Source organism: Lissotriton helveticus, chromosome 2_1 (genome assembly GCF_964261635.1).
Source record: "Lissotriton helveticus chromosome 2_1, aLisHel1.1, whole genome shotgun sequence".
NCBI classification, from domain to species: domain Eukaryota; kingdom Metazoa; phylum Chordata; class Amphibia; order Caudata; family Salamandridae; genus Lissotriton; species Lissotriton helveticus.
In genome coordinates, this window is record NC_136059.1 from 891,788,976 (window position 1) to 891,808,455 (window position 19,480).

At 42.8% G+C, this 19,480-nt stretch overlaps 1 protein-coding gene across 1 annotated transcript in view; it reads right to left on the reverse strand.

The window, feature by feature from the left end:
* Positions 1-578: 578 nt before the first annotated feature.
* Positions 579-19,480, reverse strand: part of HINT1 (histidine triad nucleotide binding protein 1) — a 46,641-nt gene continuing 27,739 nt past the window's right edge. Inside the window, exons 2-3 of the mRNA XM_078677379.1 lie at positions 17,575-17,679; positions 579-973 (exon numbers count right to left, since the gene is read on the reverse strand). Coding sequence (XP_078533505.1) covers positions 809-973; positions 17,575-17,679 — 270 coding nt within the window. The 3' untranslated portion in view covers positions 579-808. The remainder of the gene's footprint in view (positions 974-17,574; positions 17,680-19,480) is intronic.

Below are 19,480 nucleotides of genomic sequence, written 5' to 3' on the forward strand. Positions count from 1 at the left end.
AAGTATTTGTGAACTGACATAGAACACCATAGTTCTTTTCTATTCCGTGGCTGGTGTTGGTTTGTGTAAATTCTTGAAGCTGTGTGCAATGTCAATATTTGTAGATTGCCGTGCATGCTTTCCGGCCCCTCTTAACCACCGCCCACTTCCTTGTGAAACGTGTCAATCTGCTGGTATAAGCTCCTTTTTTACAGTTTAATCATACCGACCTTCATGGAGGTTGTGTAGTTTTGAAGAAAAGTGGAGTAAACCATTTCAAACGCAACAAACATTACTCTTTCCAATGACAGTACTGGAAAAGGCTGGGAACTCTCCATTTATAATCACGGCATATAAAAGAACATAAACCTGTTGCATCTTACACATGCTTACATTAAGCATCCAACTAATGAAATTAAGTCATGGTGGACTGTAGCAGGTTCATGAGCAATACTGAAACTGGCAGGTCCATGTGACTTCCCATTTATCACAGGCCACGTGTAGTGAAGCAATCTGGAGATTCTGATGGAGAAAAGCATTTAAAATAACAGAACGTTATGGACATTTTTCTTTAAAATACATTTAAAAGATTCTATAAATGGTCTTCAAAAATGTTTTTATTTAACAGGGCAATCACTTCAGGTTAGACTTTGCAATTCCTATGAGAGCACATTGTCAAGGAATCTAAGGAAGTGCCAAAAATCCTTGTTTGCATTTTCGGTGAATCTGTAGTTTTATTCCTGAAAAGAAACATACATCACTTAACAAGAGGCAAACATTATACTCTCAGGAGTAACATGGGGTTTAACGCATTGATAAGACACTCTTTTTAGCCTGGAGGCCAGCCCAACTGACGGCCAGCAAGAAGATGGATATGAATGTGATATACGGACTGCCCGCCATCAGGACCTTCGTTCATTACCAGTCGGTAGCCATTGGTTACTCCCAATTCAGCAGCACACTTCGCAGCAACAATCATTAAATGTCCAAGAAGCTGAAAAGACATGAGGGAGGAAAATTTTACAATTTTGCTTGTTCATAGAAAAAAGAAAAAATCATATGCAGGTTGATTGGTTTGCTTAAATTGATGCAAATGGACACAATTTATCAACTCAAAATTAAATTAAAGAATGTTGAAAATAACAATGTACAAAAAAATATATTCCAATAACTGTAGTGGACACTAAATTAGCGAGTTTAATAAAAAAGACAATACAAAATTGATCCTAGATTACTTAAAGTAAGGAACACAACAGATAATAAACATGTATACTATGAAAAATGCAGGAGAGTAAAACAATTATAGACATTCAAGGTTATGAATACAAACTAATACAAAAAGTCAACAACAATGGCCTCATGAACATGATTGCTATATGCCCTGACAGCAAGTTCCAACGAAGAAAGCTATGCCACTTCAGCAGCGATGATGAATGAGAACCAAAACAAAAATGCAGAAAACAAAAAAAACACAAACAAATAAAACTGGAGACGGGTGGGGTGGAAGCAGGGGGTGGTGGTGGAGCGTGACTTCCAGGATCCAAGGACCAGAGACTAAAGTTTTAGTGAGGTATATACACACAGGAGTACAGAGTATGAATTACAACTGGTAGTCAAGATAGAAGTGTTGCCACAAATTCTGTCGGCCACCTGCCATACAACATAAGTAACAACCTACCTTTAAGTAACTTGGAAGAGTTAATGGAAGATCCAAGTAGTACGGTCTATCAAAGGGTAGGAAAAAATATAGTCGGCCAAGGAATTACCTTAAGGGAAAACTCCCAAATAACTGGAAAATCATGAAAGTTCCAGACTGGGTTAAAGAAAGGGACATGGAAAGTACTGAAAATCTTGATTGTTAGCTTCATTACAGATAGAAATTGATTTTCCGTCTGTCAAATATCAGATGAACATTCTAAACTAAATCCTAAAACTAATACCTCAACACACCAAAGAAGAACCTGTTCACAAAGTGGGATACATCAACATATTCACAAATGACAGCTAAAGAAAGCAACAGAATGGCCCCTGAAAGCAAAATATAATTAAAAGGAAGCTTGGCTGAGTGCCCCATCACGGTTACAGGCAATAAACAGGCCCAGCAGAAACGTCTTCTCAACCAAAAATAGAGATCTAGAGAGAAGCAAGAGGAAGCTAAATAAAACAAACACAAAGAATAGAGATTGGAAGAGAAGCAGTTGAACAGCTTGATAGGAGAAAGTCCTTCACTAAATCCCCCCCACCACCAAAAAATACTTAATAGTTAGTCAAATTAAACGAAACTTCAAATCTGTGTCCACTCGGAGCACTATAGAAGAATCAGCTTAAACAAAGGGAATTCTGGACACAATGAGATCGAAGACATAAATCCAAGAACATGATGGTATAAAGTCGAAAAATTCTGAAACAAATTAACAGCCTTCTCAACAGTGAGCAATACACAAATTTAAACAGCTATCATCAGGAGTTAGACATGTGAAGCAAACACAACCTGGCCTCACAGTGGTGTATCCGACATACTTTTGTTGTATGTCCTGGCTTGTAACAAATAGTACAAGCATTTGCAAAGCAATAGGACTCGCATTTATGAAACTTTGCGCTATTGTCAACTGCTTAAATTTGCGCAAATGTGAGACCTACTGAAATACAAATATGGTTTGTTTCCAAGCACCCCATGCTATGCTTGCACTTAGAGGCCACGTCCCTTTTAGACAAGCAGTGTCTAAAGAGAGGGAAGTGGCTTCTAAGTGCAGGCACGGGGCATTTGGAAACAACCCACCCAAAAATGTGCAAAGCAATAGGTGTCTGTAAAGATGAATATCCAGTAATATTCAGTTCATGTAGAATCTTTATTCATTAAGAGAACGGGTAAAACGCCTCAAGCTTACACTTCAGCTTCACAGTTCTAACCATCCTTCACATTTAAAGCATAACATTCCAACCATGCAGATGGTTCTATATTCCATTACAAAGAGAATACATCTCTACACATCTTCCCCCATATACACAAAGAAAACAATTAAATAGCAATATAAAAAAAATCATATTCTAAACACATCACTACATAAAAGGAATAACAGTTTCAACAAATTGATGGATTATTTTATATAATTCCATTCTATCACAGCAAACTGATTGAGGAGCATTACATTAACAAACATTTCCAGTGCTCCAAGCAGAGCCATCAGCCAAAACAAGAATATTCTTCTTGACAGTTTTAACTTGAACAGGTTTTGAAAATGTGCTCTCACCTTTGATTACTACCCCACTTTTCCTGGTCACGACCCAATCCCCCTCTTTTATGTCTGACACTAACAGCTTTCCTGTCATTATAATAACTGGTTGCAGCTAATTGTTTTTGGCATACATCACTCAACAGTACGATCAACCCACACACACACTCTTTTAATCAACCAGGTACTTCCTTCACACCTGGCTCACGACCTTTAAGAGAGACAAACGGTGACACAACAGTCACAGAATGTGGCGTCACTCTATACGACCACACCAATTTCTTCAATTCTTCCAACCAAGACAATTCATTAGACAAGGATTATTGTATATTATCGATTAGCAAACAATGTATCCTTTCTACTAATCTATTTGCTTGGAGCCTGAACAATGCAACTCTTTCATGTTTGATCCTTAATTTACTCAAAAATACCACCATCTTCTTCAATACTAACTGTACACCATTGTCAGGCACCAAAGGCTTTGGAATTCCTTCATCCATTAATACTTTTTCCGAAAAATCCTCTTCGTCATGTTCCTTCCCAGGAGACCCTCATGAGCAATATCAATAATCCTCTTTCTTACCCCCACTGGTGGAACAAATTGAGTCCTCCTTAACAACCTCCCATGACACACACTCAACTCGTCATGAATATAACTTTTAAAACAGACATCATTCTCATGATCACCCCACCCTTCATATGCCAATTTCATAACTTGTTATAGAACAATGTCCTCAGACGTGGCAGATGCCCATTATTCTTTATTGAGAGCCAATTCCGCCTTATCACTCCCTACCGCATCAATCTCCTCATCTACCACCAATTCCACTGTATCAAGAGGCATCCTGGACAAGCAATCAGCAACTACATTTTTCAAGCCCCTCATATATTCTACTTAAAAATTGTACTCAAGCTCCGATAACATCCATCTAGAAATTCTTGGGGTCACACTACCTTCTAAACCTCCTTTAAACAAATGAATGAGGGGTTTGTGATCAGTACGGACTTTGAAAGGTAGACCCCAAACAAAGTACCTAAAATAGTATCCTCCTGAGGCGGAAGCCGGGAGAATCGATAGCTTGCAGATTTTAAAACTTGTATAATATTTGTGTTTTTTAACTTACCGATCCCCCGCTCTGGGCACTTATTGTTTATTATTCACTCACCAGGCATCCCCCGCACAGCGGATTTATCGCTGCCGCGGGTTAGAGATTACGTTCTTGCCGCCATCTCCTGGGACTCACCAGGACACGCCCACTAGTGCTAGCCATGCCCCATTCTCCAAGGCTACATAACCCACGCTGAATACAAGCGCCTACCACTGATAGTATCCTCCTGAGGCGGAAGCCGGGAGAATCGATAGCTTGCAGATTTTAAAACTTGTATAATATTTGTGTTTTTTAACTTACAGATCCCCCGCTCTGGGCACTTATTGTTTATTATTCACTCACCAGGCATCCCCCGCACAGCGGATTTATCGCTGCCGCGGGTTAGAGATTACGTTCTTGCCGCCATCTCCTGGGACTCCCCAGGACACGCCCACTAGTGCTAGCCACCACCCCTTCTCCAAGGCTACATAACCCACGCTGAATACAAGCGCCTACCACTGATAGTATCCCCCTGAGGCGGAAGCCGGGAGAATCAATAGCTTGCAGATTTTAAAACTTGTATAATATTTGTGTTTTTTAACTTACCGATCCCCCGCTCTGGGCCTTATTGTTTATTATTCACTCACCAGGCATCCCCCGCACAGCGGATTAGAGATTACGTTCTTGCCGCCATCTCCTGGGACTCCCCAGGACACGCCCACTAGTGCTAGCCACGCCCCCCTTCCAACACCCCCTATAAAGCATGTCCACTTACCGGACGCGCAGCGGACGAGCGCAGCGGGCGCGCCGAAGGCAAGCCCGTCTGCGCTCGTCCGCGCCGAGACCAGGCCCAGGGCCACCCCCCCTGGCCCATATGCTCTTCGGACCCCTTTAGCCCGTACCTTGATCAAATACACCTCCTCTCAACTTCAAGAACTCAACCCTCCGGCTAATCTATCGCATTCCTTACCACATTTATTATACACAGACCCCATGATAGATAGGTCCTCACAAATGCCCTACTTGTATTAACCACACTTCCCCTGCTAATACCCCCAAACAGGTTTTAGCAGCACTCATTAACGTACGATCCCTCCCAAATCACAAACTCGAAATCTTAGAGTTCATTGTGTCACACAATCTCAACTTATTGTTCATCACCGAGACTTGGGGTGACAACTCCTCCGGTCCGGACTTCAAGGCAGCTCTCCCTGAAGAATACTGTGTTCACAGACTTGACAGAATCAAAAGAAAGGGTGGCGGTATTGCTATCATCCATAGACACCGCTATAAAGTCAAAACCATTGATCTTAAATATAAAAACTGTGAAGCCTTTTCCTTCTCTATCACCCTTTCTGGCAACCAATCATTCGCAGGCACGCTGCCCTACCGTCCGCCTGGCTCCAGATCCAACTTCCTTAACAACATTAATAACCTAATCGAAGTTACAGCTGGAGCTCCCCAATACACCATTTTAGGAGACTTCAATTTCCACCTTGAATCTCCAAGCGACAACGATACCATCGCCCTAATGAGTGATCTCTCAGCAGCCGGATTTCATCAAATTGTCACTCAACCCACCCACAAGGCAGGTCACACCCTTGATGGGATATTTACCAATAACCCTCACATTTTGATTTCCTATCCTATCCCTCTTATTTGGACAGATCACTTAGCAGTCTGTTTCTCTATAAAAATCAAATCCCCTCCATCTCTAATCGAACCATCTTCTCCTATCTCATCCAGAGACTGAAAAAACATCGACACTTCTCATCTTGCCTCTATGCTGACCGATGGCATCAATATTATGGAACCGGATCCGTCACTAGCCTCCAGTAACTACCTCAACATCTTGGACATGGCTTGTTTCAAGCTAGCACCCCCTAAAACCTCTCATCGCAATAGAAAATCTCCTTCTGCCCCATGGTTCTCGGAATCACTACGTCTTCAAAGACAACATTGCAGAAATCTGGAAAGACACTGGCGCAGGTACTACAATCCTACTGACAAAATCTCATACAAAAGCGCCCTTTCCAAATACAAAGACCTCATCACCTCTGAAAAAACGATTTCTTACACTTCCCAAATTAATCAGGCTAAAAACTCCGCAAGAAAACTGTTTCAAGTGGTTAATCATCTCTCAAACTCCCCTCCCCCCCTCTGACACATCTCAATCCCTCTGCAAGTCTCTTGCAGATTTTTTAAGGACAAAGTCACTTCAATCTTCTCAGCCTTTCTTCATAAATCATCTTCAACCATCATAACTAAACAATCTCCAGCTATCAATGTTCCTTCGTTCTGTAATTTCAAATCAGTTACCGAGGAACAAGTCTCTCGCCTAATCTCCAGCACTAAATCAGGATCACCTCTGGATCCACGTCCTCCTTCCATCCTCAACCTCATCCCAAACGCCATCTCCCCCGCTTTGACGAATATCTGTAATACTATGTTCACTACCGGCTCATACCCTTCAGTCTGGAAAAAGGCCATCATTAAGCCACTCCTGAAAAAGCCCACGCTTGATCCATCCTCCCCTTCCAGTTACAGACCCATCGCATGCCTTCCCTTTCCAGCAAAAATATTCGAAAGAGTAATGAACATACAACTTCCAATTTTATCGATGAAAATAACCTACTGGACGAGACCCAATTTGGCTTCAGGCAGGGACACGGAACCGAAACAGCTTTAATAAAAGCAGCAGACGAAATAAGAATGACATTGGACAAAGGAGGAGCGGCAGTATTAATACTGCTTGATCTATCTGCAGCTTTCGACACGGTCGATCATGCCACCCTGATCGACCGTGTCTCAGCAATTGGCATCCAGAACAATGCCAAAGAACTCCTCGCTTCCTTCCTGGCCAACCGTTCACAGGCTGTAAAGCTGGGCCCTTATTTCTCCCACACCTTCTCCCTTCCTTGCGGAGTACCACAGGGCTCCTCACTAAGTCCGACCCTGTTTAACATATATGTTTCGGGCTTAGCGAGGGTGATTAAATCCTACGGCATTAGCCTTACGACCTATGCTGACGACACTCAATTGGTCCTATCTGTACATAATGATGGATCGACAGTTGCAGCAAACTTTCAAGAGGGAATGATGGCCATCAGTTCCTGGATGTCCTCAAACTGTCTAAAATTAAACTCTGATAAGACAGAGGTCATGACATTCGGGAAACTAGAACCTGCCTGGTCCCCTCAATGGTGGCCCAAGGAGATGGGACCTCCACCAGAACCTGTTACTAAGGTTCGCAACCTTGGAGTCATATTCGACGACAGACTGATCTTTCACCATCATGTCAACTCCGTAGTCTCCACCTCCTTCCTCAAGTTGAAGAAGATCAAGAAGCTTCTTCCCTACCTTCCCACTTCAGCTGGTAAAACACTGATCAGCACTCTTATTTTCGCCAAAACTGATTATTGTAATGCCCTCCTTCTTAATGCACAGGAAAAAGTTCTCCATAGGCTTCAGCTAGTGCAGAATGCCTCAGCCAGAATCTTACTGGGAATCCCCAAGTTCACCTCCATCTCCTTATATCCAACAGCTTCATTGGCTCCCAGTCAGGAGCCGTACAAAATTTAAGGCATTGTGTATTGCCTATAAAGCAATCAACAACTCAGGCCCGCAGTTTCTCAAGGACGCCCTCCGTCCGCTTGAAAACCAAAGAACCCTCCGTTCATCCTCAGCTCATCTGCTCAAAGTCCAACGCACAAAAAAAGCTAGCTGGGGGGACAGATGCTTTGCGATCTCCACAGCCAGACTATGGAACTCACTCCCTCTCACCATCAAAACTGCCCCAACGCTCCTTAGCTTTAGGAAGAGATTAAAAACCTGGCTATTCCCACATTAAGATCTGCCATAGCCATCGTTCTGATCAGTGAAGCGCCGAGACACCCCAGAGTATTTGCGCGCTATAAAAATTGCCAAAACACAAACATTTATGCCCCAACAACACTGTAGAGCCTCTTTTTTAATAACAAAGTAGGACGTTCCAGCATTACGAAGTCTCAGAAATGCAAATCCAATGACTCTTTCTTGCCCATCATATATTTGAGTCAACACGGCACCAACCCCAACAGCACTAGCATCAGTGGTAATAAACGTTTTCGCATTGACATGAAAATGACCAAATGTAGGCGCTCGAGCAATACAACTTTTCACTTTATAATACGCTTCACTACAAGCCTCATTCCATTCAAATAGAACACCTTTCTTCATCAATTGCCTTAAAGGTTCTACAATTTCAGTGAAACCCTCCATGAACTAACAACTATATTCTGCTAAATCGAGGAAGGATTTCAACTGATCCTTAGAAAGAGGAACAGGAGCGTTCTAGGAAAGTACGTTGTATGGAGCAAAGCCTTGACGTCAAACACACGATGAGCTGGAATTTTCTCCACAGTTGGGTCACTGCAGAGATGAGCCTCGCAGACGGCGTTCAAGATTCGGCGCTGCGTCGTCGAGCTTCGCAGTAATGATCCGCCTCATCGATTCGGCAATGCGCCGGCGTCTAGGAACAATGCATCAGTTTTTCTCATGCAGTCTGGTCAATGCGCCGGTTTTTGCAAAACAAAACAGCTGCAGAACTCACTTCTGAGGCCCAGGACTGGATGGGCACCTCAGGCAAGGGTAGAACTCACAGATGGCAGAGTCCAACTTAACCAGCAGAGTTGCAAGAAGTCTTTTGTGTCACTGAAACTTCAGAAAAGGAGGCAGAACGCCAGGAAGCCCTTGAAGAATTTTTGGTTCAAGGATGTAGGGAGCTGGACCAGCCCCTCTCACTCCGAGGCAAGAAGCAGCAGGCTAACACAGCAGAGCAAGTTGCAAAGTGGCAGTCCCTCATGTAGCACAACAATCAGCAGGCCAGGACAATAATGCAGGTAGCAAAGTGACAGTCCCTACTACAGCACAGCAGCTCTTCTTCCATGCAGAATGTCCTTGGTTCCAGCAAAGTTCTGATTTGGTGGTGTCAGAGGTCCACTACTTATACCCAGAAGTCCATTTGAAGTGTGGTGGGGGGGGGGGTTTAGAGAAGAGACAAAGGCCTTTGAAGATCTCCCTTTATGTGACTGTCTAGATGGAATGCACAAATTCCAGCTGTCACCCAACCCAGACATGTATTCAGAGACAGCATGATTAAAAATAGGAAAATGCCAACTATCTACAAGTGGAATATTCAGATTTGCAATTTAAAATCAGACTTTAACACAAGTTGTGATTTTAAATTGTGAGTACAGAGACACCAAACTCCAAATTTCTACCTGCTTCCAATCAGAAATGACAAGTAAAAGGTGTTTAAGGCAATGCCAATGTAAACCTACCGCTAGATATATGTCTAGTAGTAGTAAAAAATAAGTTGGTACTTTTTCACTACCAGGACATGTAAAACTCAAAAGTACATGTCCTACCTTTTAAATGCACTGCACTGCACCCTGCCCATAGGGCTGCCTAGGGCCTATGTTAGGAGTGACCAATGTAATAAAGGAATCATTTGGGTCTGTCAAGTAGGTTACATTTCCAGGCAAACAGGCTCTGCAGTGGCAGGCCTGAACCATGTTTAAAGGCTACTGACGTGGGTGGCACAATCAGTGCTGCAGGCCCACTAGTAGCATTTAATTTACAGGCCCCGGGCACATATAGTGCATTTTACTAGGGACTTACAAGTAAATTAAATATGCCAATTGTGGGTAAGTCAATGTTACATTTTTGAGTTTCCGAGCAAATGCACTTTAACACTGGTTAGAAGTAGTAAAGTGCCCAAAATTCTAAAGACAATAAAAATAAATTCAGCAAAAGGGGGAGGAGGAAGGCAAAACATTTAGGGTGACCATGCACAGACAGCCGTTTCAAACAGCATTAATTAAGAACCACGTGCCCTCCAACATATCTTCGCAAAAGCAAAGGTTCCGACATATGATGTACCAATTTTACCTTCATTGTCACACTCTTTCCTTTAGCTTATAAAGGGATGATCGCTTAAATTGCATACTACTTACTAAGGAGGAGTAGTAACATTTGTTCAAATGAGATAATGACAGAATTAAATCGGAGGTCATCTTACACCAATTGTTATGAAACCAGAGATTGAAGTGGGAGGAAAATATTACATGTGGCTACATGAGCAGTAGCCAGATATATAAACACCTAGCCAAACAATCCCCTGTAAAATCAAACTTTTAGAATGGCCTAAGGCAATTCAGGTCAGTAACTCACTATATTCAGATATGACTGAACACCTGGGACCAGTTTCAAGTCAAGGACATATTTTCGAGACCGGAAATAAATCACAATTCTCTTTCTAACCTAGAAGTGAATATTCAGAAGAAGGATGATCACAAAGTCGGGTCGGCAAAAAAGAAACCTTAGAAGGTGCAAATTTATAGAACAAGGGCTAGACAACTTGCTTAATACAAAGCAGATACAGACCAGTGCATCGCACTTCGGAATCGACCCATCGCCTACTGCGGGAGCAGCAACAGCACCTTGCAATCAGAATTGGCACTTCTCACTCGGAACCACTGTATTTCTGCAGTTGGGTGGAGAAAAATCAGCGCATCTAATTTGCTGTGTGGCACTACACCGATGCATCGTTTCGGCTGCACCTTGCATCTTCATCGACGATGGCGCATCCTGGATCAATCAGGGTACTTTGGTTCAGCGGGCTCAAGTGGGTCCATGCATCCAGGGTACACTCCATCGCAGTCTGCCTGAAACTTTGCCCGGCTCAGCTCAATCAGGAAACCCATTTGAGCGCTTATTGTTTCTAAGAGTTGTTTTGCATTTATTGTTTAAAAATTCATATCTCGGCTTCTTGTTGGATTTTTGTCGTTTTGGTCTGGTTCGATTTATACAATTCTTTATTTTTCTAACTTGGTGTGGAGTCTTTGTGGCGTTTTCACTGTGTTACTGTTTGAAGTGTTGCACAAATACTTTTCCTCATTGCCTCTTTAGTTAAGCCGGACTGCTTTGTGCAACGGTACCAGAGGGTGAGCACAGGATAATTTAGAGTCTGTTGTGACTTTGACTAGGGTTGTGGTTCCTGCTTGAAAGGGTGCATACCTCTGCCAACCAAAAACCTAATTTCTAACAATAAAAAAAAAAAAAGTCCAATTGGTCGCACACTGCTTGTCCTATCAGCGTGTTACCCCAAAGCAATGTGGTCCATGAAGTAAGCATCAGCGGGTGCGCCTCTGCCAGGGTCTTGAGCAAAAAATCACTGTTGCGTTGGCCATCCCTGGACACGTGTTTCGAGGTTGTTACCTCTCGTCAGCAGGGAATAGGCATATAGGTAGGGGTGCTGCATAGGCTGCCAAAAAATATCCTCAGGTCCGGTACCACTCGTGGTACGCATGTGCGTAACCCGGGCTTGTCAGCCCCACCAGCTCAAGGGAGCTTGAATATAAAAGAAAGTCCAATTGGTCGCACACTGCTTGTCCTATCAGCGTGTTGCCCCAAATCATTGTGGTCCATGAAGTAAGCATCAGCGGGTGCGCCTCTGCCAGGGTCTTGAGCAAAAAATCACTGTTTCGTTGGCCATCCCTGGACACGTGTTTCGAGGTTGTTACCTCTCGTCAGCAGGGAATAAGCATATATGTAGGGGTGCAGCGTAGGCTGCCAAAAAATATCCTCAGGTCCGGTACCACTCGTGGCACGCAGGTGCGTAACCCGGGCTCGTCAGCCCCACCAGCTCAAGGGAGCTTGAATATAAAAGAAAGTCCAATTGGTCGCACACTGCTTGTCCCATCAGCGTGTTGCCCCAAAGCATTGTGGTCCATAATTTAGAGTCTGTTGTGACTTTGACTAGGGTTGTGGTCCCTGCTTGAAAGGGTGCATACCTCTGCCAACCAAAAACCTAATTTCTAACAATGAAGAAAACAGGACCATGGTACAACTTCAGTCTTGCAAGGTCAATCTAAGAAAAAGGTACTGATAGCAAGGCATTTTATGAACACAGCAGCAGACCGAGGTCAAGCACATACACTCTCCTAGTTTCAAACGTTAAAAGCGTGTGCAACCCCTTCCGGCATCAGCTGCTGAAAGGTGCCAATTTACAAATAGAAAGGACCAAAGGAAGGTGCACCACATCAGAGTCAAGACAAAGATATATTATAAAAATTCTTCTTTTATTTCATTTCTTTGCGAAGAGGACTGGCACACAGCCAACGCGTTTCGTTCCCCAGTGCCACGGGAACTTCGTCAGGGCTTACAATAGCATCACGTCACTTTAACCGCAATAGTGAAAAAAATCCTAGTATTTCGTTGAGCAAGAAGCTCAGTAAGTATTAAAATTCTGATTAAGCTGTGTAAATTGGTAGTTTCGCTTTGGACGGTATCACTGTTCAAGAACAAGTGGGCAGACAATACTGTCACCACTTATGTCCATAGAGAATTGTCAAACAAAAAACGGTCTATATGACGCTGGAAAAGTGAAGCCTCAATAAAGTTTCTGTAGATCACCACACTATAGTGGACAAACAGGCCCAAGATAAGGCAGTACAATCACGATTCTGTTCATCAATAGCAGAAGTATCTGTTGAAGCTTCTTATTTAGAGATGCAAAGGTAGCGTATTCAGCCTTCTATAATGCCGAGATCCATAACTCCCTTGATACGCAGCAGAAGGACAGCGTGGTCGCGTCTCGGTGTATTCGTCAGGCTTCACTTTTCCAGCGTCATATAGACCGTTTTTTGTTTGACAATTCTCTATGGACATAAGTGGTGACAGTATTTTTATAATATATCTTTGTCTTGACTCTGATGTGGTGCACCTTCCCTTGGTCCTTTCTACTGATAGCAAGGCAGGTAACTGCCTAATGTGGAGTCTATGGCAGGGATCAGTTGTAAAACATACATATCCTCTCACCTGTAGATTCAGCTATGAGGCATAATGCTACACTATTTCTATGAACCTGCAATGTAGGAAGTTTAATGCAAGAGTGGCAAACATCAATATAAGTTAATAGTTTGTTATTTCCTTCAAGAAAAGTCCAAAATGGGAAGATACTCTTCAAAAGCGCTTCTGCCCCTTATTAATTTGGCTTTCTAATGAATACTTTTCAAAAGTACTGTATCAAAAGTACCCTGTAGGCGAAGACAAAATGTCGTTACAGGATAAGTCAAAATAAAGTGAGACCAGAATGAACTTACTGAAACTAATCAACCATTGACAAAGCTATAGGTTTGGCTTTTGAATAGCACATGCACACAGACTTAGCTTTACATGTTCATACTGACATAGATCATACATACTGGTACATAAACAAAACATAACAAAAACACTTCACATTCATAATGCACGTAGACACCCTCAAATAGACAAGCCTGCATGTAGGTATTTATGCACATTGACCTAAGGCAACCAGGCATATTGACAACTGGACATACAGTCAATCATGCACCAACACTAAGAGAACACAAGGATGTTTACACAGAAGGTTGTTGGCGTCAAATACAGGCAGTGCAGAATTTGAGCCGTGGGGGCCAGCAACACTCTTAGGACATGGACTTATTTTTCAGCATCAGAGAGGGAAAAGCAAAGCAGATAGACTGTGGAAGAGGAAGACAGATAACCCATCAAAAACAAAAAAAGTAGGAACCTGCAGGAGCGAGATAAAGGGCCAAGAAATGTTGGTAGTTGATTACAGGAGCATGAAGTGGATTCAAGACATCCCATGCTTGGTATTGGGCATGGATATTTAATTACGCAGGCCGTGGGTTTCGGAGCAGAGCTTTGGGCACTTGCACTCAGACAAATTAAGCACTGTAACGTTTAGCTGTTCAGCAGAGGAAATGAGAATTGGGGTTGGGAATTACGGAGAGTTAATGATTGAAATTTAGCATTTTAAAATTTTGGTAATGCAAAATGTCAATTCCCATGCCTATCCAGTAGTCAAATAGTAAAGTATTTAAAAAAAAAAAAAACTTACAGCCAACAAATTCATCTAAGCATACACTACAATTATGAAGTGATATATGGTAAAATGAAAGATTCCCTGATGATTATCATGTCATGGTTGTTAAAACTCAGGATGCCTTCCCGGAGAGTGGATGCAGATCTGATGCACACATCTAGGCCTGTAGTGATGATCATTACTGAGCAAGTGGCATACAATGGGGGGCTTAGCAGGAGAAGCTCTATTCGTACATGAAGGGGACTTTTTAAGAACAGCACAACACCATATGGAACAGAGAGGGTAGGTGTTCAGGCTTGTTAAAGCTAGTGTGGTGAATATGCATTTAACCTCTCAACAGGATTGGTAGAAATGGAGTAAGTTAAAATTTTAAAATACTGCAAAAAGAATTACTTAAGTTAAGGACTAGACAAACCTAGGAAAAGCTTGAGCATGTGTATGCATACGTTTCATGAGTAAATACGTTTGAGTAGATGCTTTTGGATTTTTTTTTTTTTTTTAAACTAACTCTATAAAGACAAGTACTGTGAAAGTAAAACTTAAGTTCAAGACATTGTATTTAGGATTTTTGTAAACTATACTGACCAACCTCTGGTGGCTTCACAAGTGCTTTGGCATTTGCGTAAATACAGTAATGGCCATTTAGTTCATCAAGTAGGGTGGCGCATACAAAGGATGCTCACACTGAATAGGTTGCAAATGATGAAAAATCTTTAAAATCCTGAGCACCATCTGTGAAACAGATGTGATGGAATCTGACGAGCCAAGGCTTTGTGAACCAACTGAGGTGGTATGTGACTGGATTAACCAAATTCTAGGGAGAATAGGAGATTCAAAGGGTTTGCAGAAATTGACACAATCACATCTCAGATGTAGCTGTTGGGAACTCCACAAGGAGGAGCCCTAAACACTATGAGCCTCATTACGATGTGGGGCGGAAAGCCTCCGCCCGACAGTTGGATTCTCCTAGACCGTGTCGGAATCCATCAGCCCAACTCAGTCAGACACAATTCCGACCGATTACGATGCTCTCAGTCGGAAGGGGAACCGTTCGGTCATTCTGAATCGGTTCCGACCAGCAATCGGAGAATCTGACCCGGACAGAGCCAATTTGTACAGCTCTACGGACAGCGTTTCCGACCTACCGGTTACGATGTCAGATTCAGACAGCCTTTCCAACTCTGGCGGTCAGACACAAACAGGATGTCGGAAACTGACTTTGGGGGGGACCTAGCAGGCCCCTTCCTCATTCCGGCACCTCCAGTTAGGGACTGAGGGGGGACCCAAGGGACCCCCTGTAAAACCCTGCACTGTGGCAGGCACCATAGGGTACCTGCAACAGGGTGCAAGGTTTTCCGCACTGACATCCCTATTCCCCCTGTAGGAGCCTGTGTTGTTGGTTGGAGCACAGGCTCCCATAGAAGTTAATGGGAATCCTTACGAAGGGTGTTCGGAAGCATCATAATCGGTCGTGCGGAACCTCCGATCGGGAGTCGGTTCGCCCGAATCAGACAAGGAGTCGGGCAGAAACTTTCCACCCGACATAGTAATGAGGCCCTAAGTGTTTGACCGCCAAATATCTTGTATATATCCAAACAAGATAGATCTACGGGCAGGCGTAGCTGTTCTGGTCTCTAGACAAAGGACAAAGACTTTTGTCAGATAGTTCAGTTATTGGTCGTGGAGCACTTCATATATATCAGACCAGGTGTTTTAAAGATCGCCGTTTCTTTAATTGGAAGCTATTGCAGGCATTTCAAGGCCAGAGAGATGTGGGCATGTTGTTTCAGAACAAAACTGAAACGATGCAGTGTTCAACTCTCTGAAACAGGATTGTGTATAAACTGTGGCAGTAAGCTATGCCTTAAATGAGAACTGCTTGGATTAAAACATGTTCTGAGAACAACAAGGTTACATCTTTTACTAGACTTCGATGACGGAATGCAGTTTGAGACCGTGATTGTTTGGGGATAAATGATTCAACATCAAACATTACTGCTATGTTATGGGCTTTCTCCACTGGGTTTGGGGACAAGCCCAACTCTCCAGGCCAAGATAACAGGAACAAGTAGGGCTGAAAGGAGGATTTAAGATGCATCAATTGTGTGAATCAATGAGAGATTTTGTATAGGTTGCTACGTTCATCAAGCTTGAGGTAAAACTGGGTCCTTGTCGTATTTGTCAAATCCCACCTTGGAGTCTAGAACAGAAAAAGGGGCATGGAAACACTGAATGGTGTTGATGACATGACAGAGCCCTGAAGGACATCACATTTTATGGTGGCTGTTCTGGAGAGGAAAGGCCAAGGTATGACTTGATGTGAACAGATCTGTACGAATAACACAAGCCTTGACAAAGTAGTATCTCTGAAGTGAGCTGCCAAAAACAATCTTTCTATTTGCACAGGAACATTATGAGTGACAAAGAGACGTAGGAGTGGCCCTGGTTGCAGGAGTGGACTAGTTCCTCCCTGATATTTAACAGAGTTGTGTCTATGCCCAGATGATGTCCCATACCTGTTAAAGAGGTACTTAAGAGGCTATTTGCTTTCAAGTGGGAAAACACCTGGCAGGTAACAACTGTTTCAAGTACCCAAGTCACATTAGGTAGGCCAGAGAGGAGGTTGTAGTTGGAAATATCTGTATCAGCAGTGGGTTTCTATAGGATAGGCAGGATGATTGCATGTTTGAGGCCCTGAGAAATAATTCCAGTGGAGAGGAGGTCTTTAGGCTAGCAGAAAATGAGAGCTTACCCCTCGAATAGTGTATACAGCATCTCTCGACTAGACAGTGCATGCGCTGCATAGGCGAGACCTAAAAAACAAAATATACATGCACTCTAATGGAGTGCTAAGAGAAAAAAAAGTAGTTCCATATATGTGAGAAGAGGAAAGATACAAACCATGCAATCAAATGAATACTAAATAAGCTATGCTCCAGGGAAGGGCCAAACTGAAGAACAGGAAGGCAAGCTATCAAATAACAAGGAAGCAAATTATAGTGACAATACAGTCAGCCAATGGTAAGTAATGGGTGAGCTCTAAAAACACTAAGTTTGATACTTCCACAACAGACCTTTTGCAACTGGAAAGCTGTCCGCTAAGAAAGACCTGAAAACAGACCAATGCACATTGCTCATGCTTTCCAGTGGAAGAGGTGTGGCGCAGCGGCCAGGGTGCCCAGATCCGGACCAAGGGGTTCAAGGTTCGATTCCCGGTGCCAGGTTAGCCCAGCACCATTTTACTCTGGGCAATAGCTCGCTTAATCTTCCTGGCAGCGCCCAGCACCGGGACACCTCTCCAGAGGTAGCTGTGCGCTTTACAAATGCTAGTATTTCATATATTATTTATTTAATTTCCACTTACGGCTTCATCCTCAGGTGTTGCATCAGACATCCTGATGATGGGTTTCTTCGGAACGACTAGAAAGTGTATTGGGGCTTGTGGCGCGATGTCATGGAAGGCGATGCACTAAAAAGGAAATTAAATTAATTAGCAATAAAACAAACTGACAGGCATATATACTACCTAAAGGAGTATTAGAAATATCCTGTTTCAGAAAGACAAAAGGTGGGTGCAGCAAAGTTTTAGGTTGCTCTACAAACTCTGGCAAGTCAAAATACACTTACAATGAGAAACGTTAAGTTATAATGTAGATCTATTTTAATCAATTTCTATAAAACAAAGATATCAGTAACTTTTTATATTACAAAACGAGATCTCTGTAATACTTGTCATAGATTAGGCATTACATGACCAAAGCAAACATGAAGGAAATGGATAACAACAAGGGGAGGGTTTGGTATAACCGGAAACAATGGCATTAATGTACGAGCCCGATCCTTACTACTGCAGTTCGCTTTAAGGTAACAAGGGAAAATATTAAATAAACCTTTAGAACACAGTTCATACGTTTACAACCTAGGTGTCATGGTGTTAGCACACTACGAAGACACAGATGTTCAGCCTTCATAGCAAAGTAGTCGCAGCATTGCAGTTTTCACAACAAAACCTCACGGTCCATATAATCTGGCAACAGCATCATATGAAATGTGCAGGGAAGAGAATCTAAGCCACAACAACTGAGTGCAATGAAGTAGTGATCTGCCCCTACACACAAGCAAATAGGGCGTGACTGGATATTTGAAATCCTGGTTCAGTGTAACCGAGCTTCAAAACAGACCCCTACACAGGGAGGGTACTGGCAGCTAGGCAACAACACAAGCACACCAAGGCGGGAGGTGGTAAGGTTACAATTGAGACAATCAGGTCACCATGGAAGGTGAGGGACACCAAGAAAGAGGGAGATTGGTGGAAGTTACTGACAGGCCAAAACATCTCATTGAAGACACCGGGGTTGCCTGCAAGCAATTTGGTAAATGTGTTGCATTTGAGCTTACACTTCCAGACTAATGGCGATTGGTGCTCTATTCATAAAATGCAGACCCATTCCTAAAAAGAAATTCGGAGGATTTAATTTGTGCTCAAGTCAATTATCATTATTTTCAGATAGTGGGGCAGTAGGTGCTCCACAGCACTTAAAATTTCTTTCAGATAAGTTTCAAATTTCTCCTCCCATGAGCACAAGTTCAAACCTGAAATCCTTTCCAGTTATCTGCAAAGTTCTAACTAGCAACTGCACCCTCCTCGGTTAGTGCTCCCATCTAGTCCCTGAATGTTCTGACTCAATCCAGTGGCCTTTTACAGACTTCTACCCTCTGGGTCTTCAACAACCATGCACCACTTCACCTTCCAGACCTTTGCCTCCGCCCTGGATTGCCAGTGAATTGAAAACTGCATGCGTACGGTTTTTTGGATAGAAGTGCATGCCAACTAGCTTCTAAAAACCTGCTTCTAGAATACTCTTATCGGCCATTGACATGAATAATCCTTAAAAACATAAAATCTAAAGAGTTTAACCTTTGAGAAATTGATTGAATGTGCTACTTCCAGTTGATGCACTGTGTCCTAGAACCAAAGTACAACGAGGAGGCAACTAAGCCCTCAACAGGTTTGGAGAAATGTTACCTATGTGATGCCAATAATTCTTATTACAAATAGTTACGCAGTTCTTGCAGACGTAGGCCCAATTCAGATAGGGCATATATGAAAGAGTATTTTAGGATTAGGTGTGGATTTCAATAGCAAAAAATTTGGGATAATCTCCCTATTGTGCAAGAATGTGCAGAATCGGGAATAAACTGATAATGGGGTAGCACTTTTCTGCACTGAAGTTAAAACAAATATATGGAAAAACTGGATGGCTTGTGCA